At 44.8% G+C, this 9718-nt stretch overlaps 1 protein-coding gene across 1 annotated transcript; it reads left to right on the plus strand.

Moving 5' to 3' along the window:
• The first annotated feature begins 5379 nt into the window (after positions 1 to 5379).
• Positions 5380 to 6170, plus strand: LOC118407327 (gamma-aminobutyric acid receptor subunit beta-1-like). Its single transcript, XM_035807793.1, has 2 exons — positions 5380 to 5478; positions 5958 to 6170. The coding sequence occupies exons 1-2, from the start codon at positions 5394 to 5396 to the stop codon at positions 6152 to 6154; spliced, it is 282 nt and encodes a 93-aa protein (XP_035663686.1). The 5' UTR covers positions 5380 to 5393; the 3' UTR covers positions 6155 to 6170.
• The last annotated feature ends 3548 nt before the right edge of the window (positions 6171 to 9718 follow it).

Here is a 9718-nt window from a genome sequence, read left to right on the forward strand (position 1 = left end):
GTATACTGTCGGAAAGTCCAACCTTGTTACGTTGAGTGACCTGAATGAAAGAGTGACGTCACATCGGGCCAAAGGTGTCCGATATTCATCTGTTTTCATTCTAACGCTATTATCATCATCAAACTATCAGTTTGCCTGCAGCATTTCTTCAGTGATAACATTTCTGTATTTAGTCCTGTTTGACATTCAGATAAAGAATCTCGAGTGTTGACCTTTCTGTTGCCAAGATGGCGGGATCGCGTTCCAAGTGTTCGTGAAGGATGGCGGGAAGCAGCCCATGGTACTGGACCTGACCGACATCGACTCTCAGTTCTTCGTGGAGAGGACGGAGCTGCTCGCCATCGTCGGGTCTTTCCGGAGTGAAGGCAAGTTTTTCTTTTCACCTTTTTCTACCTCTTCTTTAAAAACAACAACAAAGTAGCATAAAAGTTCGTAAATGTGTTGGTAAATGACATTATGGCTAAACTAAAGTAAACTTACCAACATTAAATTGATTGGGACTTACCAAAAATTTTCGTTTCCATTCTGTGAAATGTGGGTCAGTTGGTCAGTTTAATTTTAGTTTAGCCATAAAAAGAGCAAAGTAAATGATCTGGAACAAATGGCTGTTACCATGGTTATGAGTTACCCTGTAGGGCTTCTTGGTTGGGACTGCACCCGTCTTTCGAAAGGAAAGTAAAATGGGGGCCGTGATGGTGCCTCGAGCACGTTGGGTATAAACATAACCTCTGCCTGTTCAGATATACCTGCCTATGTGCTTAGGCCAGGAGCTGGCCCTTGCTCTGCTCCGTAAGAAGCCTCCAGGTAGCACGATCCTCCAGGTAGTACAGATATACCCTGCTACAGAAACAGCAAGGAACCTTGCTGATCTATCTGCCACTATTTAAGTCCTACCGATCTAACTTTGCTCCATTCCAGGTTCGCAGTGCCCATACTTCCACCAGACGTGTGACCTAGGTGCGGACGCGGACCACTGCCCGACTCTGCGGTTCTGTGACGTCAGCGAGCCGGAGTGTGAGAAGTGTTCCATGTACTCCGGTACCTGCCAGGTGCTGCCGACAACCTGCAATGGCTCGCAAGGTTCGTGTATCAAAACTCTTATCCTGGGTCTCAAGGTTCGTGTATCAAAACTCTTATCCTGGCTCTCAAGTTTCGTGTATTTACACTCTTATCCTGGGTCTCAGGGTTCATGTATCAAAACTCTTACTTAGCCTTGGTCTCAAAGTTCATGTTGTAAAACTCTTATCCTGTGTCTCAGGGTTCGTGTTCAAAAACTCTTAACTTGGCCCTTATCATCAAGGGCTTCTAGAGACAGTGCTGTTTGGTAGGAGGACATTAGAAAAAGCACAAAATAGAACGCCCTATGAAAACGCCTCAAACGCATAAAAAAAAGCTGGAGCCGAACCTCTACTTGGAGAGTAGAGAAAAGCACTTTACACAATTTTCCCTAGTCCACTGTAAAATATGTACCTGGCTTCGGTTGGGGAAGTGTGTGTGTGTGTCTGTGTGTGTGTGTGTCTGTGTGTCTGTGTGTCTGTGTGTCTGTGTCTGTGTGTGTGTGTGTGTGTGTGTGTGTGTGTGTCTGTGTGTGTGTGTGTGTGTGTGTGTCTGTGTGTCTGTGTGTGTGTAGTGGAAGGACAGAGATGCGTTCCTCTTTCGCATACCGCCTAGTCTAACCTTCATCGATGTACCAATTGATTTCTCTTCTATATTTCCAGCCGGCTCTCCGGACACGTTCTCGACACTGGAGGCGAGAGTGCACTTCAAGCGGCGGCTGCCGAACTACGATTGTATTCAGTCCACTGTAAAATATGTACTTGGCTTCTGTTGGGGGTGGGGGGGGGGTAGAAGGACAGAGATTGGGAGGCGCCTTCCTATACCGTGGATACTGGATGTCTAACCTTCAAGTTGAACGTACCAATTGATTTCTCTTCCATATTTTCCAGCTGGCTCTCCGGACACTTTCTCGACCCTGGAGGCGAGAGTGCACTTCAAGCGGCGGCTGCCGTACTACATCCTGCGGGTGTTCCTCCCTACCGCCACCGTCGTGGCCGTCTCGTGGATGTCCTTCTGGGTGCACTACACCGAGACATCCGCTAGGGTCGCACTGGGATGCACCACCTTCCTGATGCTCATCCGTCTCGGCGGGCAGATAGAGAAAATGCCACATGTAAGATGGATACCGAGAATTCGATAGTTTATTTGCAAGTTCATAGTAACCTGATACCCAAGTTTAATTGCAAGTGAAAACATAGGAGGTAAGAGACCATTGACGATGACATCATCGTAACAAAAGACTAAACATATAGTGCGTCGATGTAGGTTAGACATCCAGGTAATAAGATACGCCAAAAATAGTTACTCAAGCAACTGGATATGGTTTTGAAACGGTCAGACGTTTCGGATAGAATCCACTATCCTTCGTCAGTGACACTGAAGAGATCTGGAAGAAACAGGTCTTTTATACTCTAACTATGAATGAAGACAATTTCAGATGTCCAATAGGAAAGGTTGTAAGACAATTCAGACTGACATATAGTGTTAACTATATCGAGACACGTTAGGTTTGGCTTCTTTATGGAAGCAGAGGAGGACAAAATGCCCCACTTGACTCAACGATATACAAATTCTCTATAAATTTCGTTGAATTATTTTGACCCTTCAAACATATAACGGGTGGATATGGAAAAAATTATACTGTATATTCGTATTCAAGCTGGTCCGTCTCGGCAGCCAGATAGAGAAAATGCCGCATGTAAGATAGATAACGAGAATTAGGATTTATTCTAGTATATTTGCACGTTCATACTCGAAGATTAATTGCAAGTGAAAACATAGAAGGCAGACAATAGACAATGGACAATGGTATAGTCGAAACAAAAGACTTAAAGATACCGAGAATTCAATCCAGTTCATTTGCATGTTCATACTCAAAGTTTAGCTGCAAGTTAAAACATAGGAGGTATAAAAGGGACAATGGACAGTGACATTATGGAAACAAAATACCTAAGATATACTAGTGTTGGCTATATCTAGACAAGTTGGGTGTAGCTTATTTATGGGAGCAGAGGAAGACAAAAGCCTCGATTGACACAACGGTTTACAACTTTCTCGGATAACATATTTCTACACAGTTCATTGAATCAATTTACCTATCATTCGGATGACGGGTGGATATGGAAAAAATTATACTGTATATCCGTACAGGAAGTAAATCACTAAAACAGCAAGCCTTCGGTCAGTCCTCTGACCCTTCTCAAGTTGGAATGACCTAAAGACTATGTCACGTGACTTGACCGGAACGGTGACGTCAGCAACAGGTCAAAGGTGCCCTGCAGTCGGTATCAGCCCCCGTCTCTGCTGGGGAAGGTCGATGGACCCTAATGTAGAAGAGGGCCTCTTTATCTCCCTTTAGGAAATGTTTACCTTTTTTGTTTATTTGCTTACCATTTGCCCTATATTTTGTCCGGATTTGTTCATTTATTTGATGTGTTCCACCAGATTTCGTACATCCGCGCCATCGACCTGTGGTACGTGTTCTGCCTGGTGTTTGCCTTCATGGTGATTCTGGAGTACGCCGTGGTGCACTCCCTGCACAACCCACAAAATAAGAAGGTAAGAGACGTCCGACAATTTCATCTTTAACATTTGCATCACCGCTAAACCGCTTATTTACCTGCATGAAAAGTAAAGGTTATGTTTTTAGCAGTAGCATCCGCGTGTCCGACTGTCAAGACGCGTAACTTGAAAAGGAACGGGTGGACTGCCTTATATTTGGTATGTAGGCAAACTGATAAGATTCTGCGTCTTTGTAAGGTATTAGGAATGGCGTTCCGTATAGGGTGATATAGGGCTTAAGTTTACCTCCATTCAGTGTTTCAATGTTGACTTGATAGATACATTTTGTATTGAAAAAAATGATTAAAATAGCTACACTTGTGCGATGTCTACAACCTTATAATTCTGGCCTTATTTCTGAATTACATCAAGGCGAAACAAAAGAAGAAGGGATCAAAGGCCCAGTCCAGTCCTCGGAAACCCCGGGAAGAAGAGCCGACTGTGGTCACACCGGGCCCCCGGAAGCCTCGGGAAGAAGGGACGGTGGTGGTCACACCGGGCCCCCGGAAGCCTAGGGAAGAAGAGCCGGCGGTAGTGACACCGGGCCCCCGCAAACCCCGACAGGAAGAATCGGTGGTGGTGACACCGGGCCCCCGGAAGCCTTGGGAAAAAGAGCCGGCGGTGGTGATACCGGGCCCCCGCAAACCCCGACAGGAAGAGTCGGTGGTGGTGACACCGGGCAGACGGTTGGCCCATGCGGTGCAGCAAGCACGGGCGCGCAAGGCCAGCGCTGGCAAGAGCAGAGTCTCTCCCGACCTGTCAGCAACCTCCCGGGCCGACAAACCTGCCAAGGAGAAACCTTCAGGATGGGAGCTGATCATCCCACCTACGAGCAGGAATGCGTCCAAACCGATAATCAGGCATGCATCTAAACCATCCCAACACCAGAACGCATCCAAACCATCCCAACACCAGAACACATCCAAACCATCCCAACACCAGAACGCATCCAAACCATCCCAACACCAGAACACATCCAAACCATCCCAACACCAGAACGCATCCAAACCATCCCAACACCAGAACACATCCAAACCATCCCAACACCAGAACACATCCAAACCATCCCAACACCAGAACGCATCCAAACCATCCCAACACCAGAACACGTCCAAATCATCCCGGCACCAGAACACGTCCAAACCATCCCAACGGTCGGACTCCCCACACCAAGAGGACAGACCACTGCTGGAGGGAGCCGAAGCCAACACGACCTACCACGTCATGGCGGGTCAGACGACTCGGAAGCGGAGGAGATACCGCGGGGTGCAGGTAAAGTATTTTTTTTATCTCCGCCACGAAACGCATTGTGAATCATATTTTTTCTTGATTGTTACGTTTGGTGTAAACCATCGAATATAGCACCATCGGATATCTGACATACTAGAATATTGCACTTGTCGACTTAAGCCTGGGGCACAACCCGCCGTACGTGCAATTTGTCCGTACGTTTTTTGTGGAGGCCACGTCCGCCACGTATTCCTGAAAACGTTCAGTCTGTACATGGCAGGTGCGTCGCCCGTACTGGCGAATCCACAGCCCGAACGCAGAGAAAGTTCTGCATGCACTGAAATTTCTACGGCGTGTCTGCGTGCTCCCAAATCCGTGGGATTCGCCACGTGTTCGTACGGAGACGGTACTTACCACTTACGGATACCAAAAGATTGCCCACGTTTTGGCACGTAGACAGCACGCACTTGCAAGTACGGCGGGTTGTGCCCCTAGCTTTACACTGTCTTATTCTAATGATGAAGTCGCAGGGAGGACAGGAGGAAATGGAGCTACGGAGCCTGGTCTCCATGGTGTCACCAGCACAGCAGACTCAACAACGGGCTGAAGAACCGACCCAGGGAACCCCGGGTATGTGTGTACTGAACTGCCTGCCTTAACCCTTGTCCTGCCGACAAAGCGTTTGCCAATTTAACCCTCAAAGCCGATTGATTAAACCTATTCAGACCGGGGAAGTGGGCTTTTGTCGCATGTCGCATAACATCAGAACAGATTACGCTAGAGCCACCAGATTTGGTGAATTCTTTTTTGTTCGGGAAATTTTTAGTTTTTTTCTTGTTGCCATGGCAACCGTTTGTTGACAGGAATTTTTGACGAAAGTAGCCAATTTCGGTTTTAACAATGTATCTTTCATGTTTATTTGCTATTGACTGCTATTTTCTTACATAAAAATCTGATGTTATCTAGCATATGTTTAATAAGTGAATATGAATAAATAATGCCAATTGGATGACGTCATCGGCCAAAATCCAAGATGGCGGGCCTTATAATTATGACTAGATCAAGAATAACTACTTGCAATTCATAACAAATCGAATCTTCCTCCCCAGACGGCGGCCCGGCGGAACAGCCGACTGCGGGAAGCGGACAGAGGAAGGCGGAGAGGACCACGGAGAAGGGCCCGGAGAAGTGCCCGGAGATGACTTACAAGAAGCCGTGCAACATCGACGAGTGGTCTCGGGTCATCTTTCCTGCCGGGTTTCTGCTCTTCTCTATCATATACTGGTCGTATTATCTGTATGCCTAACTATGTAAAGCTAACAGTGTATAACTATCATATACTGGGCATATTATCTCTATAACTAACTCTGTAGAAATAACAGTGTATAACTATCATATACTGGGCATATTATCTCTATACCTAACTCTGTTGATCTAACATTGCATCTCTGTCATAGACTGGGCGTATTATCTCTATAACTAACTCTGTAAAGTTAACATTGTATAAATATGATACTCTGGACTTATTTATTTACAACTAACTCTGTAGTGTTAACATTGTATACCTACCATATACTGGACGTATTTTCCTTACAACTAAACTCCATCCTCCTACGCCCCGTCCCCAACGGCTAGCTAACTGCCTATTGGGGCCCTGCTGTCTGGATGCCCACATTCAGTTACTGTGATTGTCGCCACAAACCAGCTGTCAACCAATCAGAGAATAGGCCTTTCTTGGGCTTTCTGTTTACGAAAGCCATCTCGCAAAGGCCGCTGGGAAGCTATCAGCCAATCATGTTACGTCTTACATAGGGTTACTGTCGCATAGGTTATACATAGCTCCATCCTCCTACGCCCGATCCCAATTGGCTGACTGCCCATATAAGGGTAAGCTCATTAATGTCTATAAGCATGGTTGTCAGTAACTGATCTGAGTGCACCAGACAGCAGAGGTAACCACAGGGAGTTTCGACACGACTGTGGTCCCTCTGCGTAGGAGAATGCTAAACTCTAGATCTGTAAAACTAACTCTGTAGAACTAACAATGCCTAACTGTGATACTGGACGTATTATTTCTTTAACTAACGCTGTAAAATTAACACTGTATAACTATCATATATATAGTGGACGTATTTACTCACTAACTCTGTAGAACTAACAATGTATAACTATCATATACTGGACGTATTATTTTTGTAACTAACGCTGTAGAATTATATTTCTGTAACTAACGCTGTAGAAGTAACACTGTACATTTTTGTATGCTGGACGTATCATCTGTATACCTAGCAGACTGTAGAAATAACACAGTTTAACTATCACAATGTATTCAATTGATCTTAATAACTATCTCTGTAGCAGTAACACCGTATAGCTATCATGCTTATACTGGACGTACATGTATACTATTATCAGTGTAACTAACCGTTGAACTACCTCTGGAACGTAATAACTGCCACTTTAGAACTTCCGTGAACAGTTCCATCAGGTATATAGGTAAGTCACTAGATATCAAAGCTTTTGTACACAACCAAGGGTTTTGGTCAAGACCAACGTTTCGGTGACCGTCTGTCACATTCCTCAGCGCAAATCTGGCTGACTCTATCTCTCACTGCAGCGTGGTGTGGTAAAGTATACTCATACACATAGATAGGTAACCCATGCGGTATTGTGAAAACTGTTGATATTTTCCTCATTTTAGGCCCTCCATAAATCATCAGTCAATACAAATCTCAGGTATAATATATATGCGTGTCAGACAATGACAACTACTGTAGCAATTCCTTAATATGTTCATGTAATTATATGTCGGTATGGTGTTTTGAGACAAAGTTCTCCTCTATAACCTTAATTTGTAAAGTGTGATGCATATCTTTGGTGCACTTTAATTGTCATTGACAGCTTGGGTATCATAGGTATTATGCACCTCGAATGTTATCGTGCCTTTAAGTTTGTTTTTTTCATTCTTACACACTTGACTGTAGCGTGAGGCGGCACGAAGGTAAACAAAACTTTACAGCATGACAAAGTTGATCGGTTAGATACAGATACTGCTAGATTAGCATTTCTTGTGGAAAGAGTTGATTATCAAATTTTCAGATCAAGCCTTTTTGAGCACTGCATCGTCCATTGAGTTATCAATTGTGGCAGAGCTTGTCGTATATGGCTGGATAATTTGTACCGCTGCAGTACCGTAACAGGCAAAATCTAGTCATTTCCAGGTCTCAACAAGACCTACCCACATACCGAATATCAATACAATCCATCCAGGCGTTCTCGAGTTATGGTGTTCTTTTACACACACACACACACACACACACACGCTACCCAAAATATAACCTTCTTGGCGAAGGTAAATATCAAAGATCCCACGGTGCCTTGTGCCGTGTATTTTTCCCCACTTGTTTTGACAACTACCTGACCTTTGTACCATGAGATACAAGCCAATCATTCACAGTATCGGTGACATCGGAGAGAACGTACAACCTACCATATAACCACCAACGACAACAAGGTAACGATATTCTATGCTTTTCCTTGAACACTGCGTGACTGGTGTGGTATGCCTTTACGACGTCTTTGGTGTGTGTAAGGTCGGAAAAGGGATAACTGTGATAATCTTCCAGCCGATTGGGTTCAAGAAGAGCGTGACTGTTTTGATAGGTGTGTGTGTGGCGGGAAAAGGGGGGGTGGGGGGGGGGGGGTCGGTTTATAGGTAGGCGTTACATAACCTGAAAATGCTATACCCCTAAATCTATATGTAAAAATGGAAATAAAATGAACTTGAACTATGTGGATCCAGATGTCTTTCTGAGGGACGACTGCAGTGTGCAAGATGTCGGTAGCTTGAGGGATGAATCTACTCTACTATATACTTAAATACTGCAATGGATGAATCGACCACAAATCAAGATGTTCTGAGCAATGTAAAACTGCCAATAGTAATAGGATCGGGTTTGATATTGTAAAAACGTAAACATTTGGAAGTCGAGTAAAGCTGTACTTGCAATTTGTCGGTACGTTTCTTTTTGGGAGGCCAAGTCTGCCACGTATTTCTGAAAACGTTCAGGCTGTACAGGGCAGGCGCGTCGCCCGTACTGGCACACAAAGTTTTGCCTGCATGTAACGTTCCACGGCGTGTCTGCGTGCTCCAAAATTCGTCGGATTTCCCACGAGTTCGTACGGTTGCGGTACTTACCACTTACGGATCCCAAAAGATTGCCCACGTTTTGGCACGTAAACAGCACGTACTTACACGTACGGTGGGTTGTGCCCTTAGCTTTAGCAAGTTGATTTAATGTTGCAATTGGCATATGATGTGTTATTTGCAGAAGCATGCCCAAATGCTGTACAGTCTCAAAGTAAGAGTCATGGAGTACCTAAACAAATTTCTTGTCAGCTATAAAGTACTATGTTTACTATTGTGTGATCTTGTGAGGTTCGACTACTTGTTTGAAGGCAGGGGATTGCGAGCTGTCCCACGTTCTGCATGATAAGTGGGATTTGTGATTTTAGTCAAACATTGTGTTTTGTGGCAACCGTTTGAAATAATCATCTTCCTTCGGTCAGTAGCGTCCAAATTGCGTGCAGGGAGGTCATGACATTTTTTTTTTTCATCTCTGAGCAGCGAAAGATTTCAGTTTGAACAAACAGCGTGCTCTTTACTTCTAAGTACATATAGAAAGCGTCTACCCGACGAAAGACGCAAACTGTGCGCCCTGGCCAGCTCACTCTTTTGGCGTGTTATCTGTCGTCTGTTGCTGCTAATATGAGCAGTTTGCTTCACCACGGCACCGCTGTGTGTTACTTTGTCATTGGAAATTGCACTAAAAATTCGGCATTTTTTGTTCCAGATTTCTCCCTGTCCAAA

The sequence above is a fragment of the Branchiostoma floridae genome, unplaced genomic scaffold, assembly GCF_000003815.2.
Source record: "Branchiostoma floridae strain S238N-H82 unplaced genomic scaffold, Bfl_VNyyK Sc7u5tJ_1305, whole genome shotgun sequence".
NCBI classification, from domain to species: Eukaryota; Metazoa; Chordata; class Leptocardii; order Amphioxiformes; family Branchiostomatidae; genus Branchiostoma; species Branchiostoma floridae.

What these genes read in the sequence shown, in the direction of transcription:
- LOC118407327 (XM_035807793.1), top strand. Translation starts at nt 5,394, where the DNA reads ATGGAGCTACGGAGCCTGGTCTCCATGGTGTCACCAGCACAGCAGACT. An exon ending in ACCGACCCAGGGAACCCCGG is followed by an intron (nt 5,479 to 5,957) that starts GTATGTGTGTAC and finishes CTTCCTCCCCAG; the next exon opens with ACGGCGGCCCGGCGGAACAG.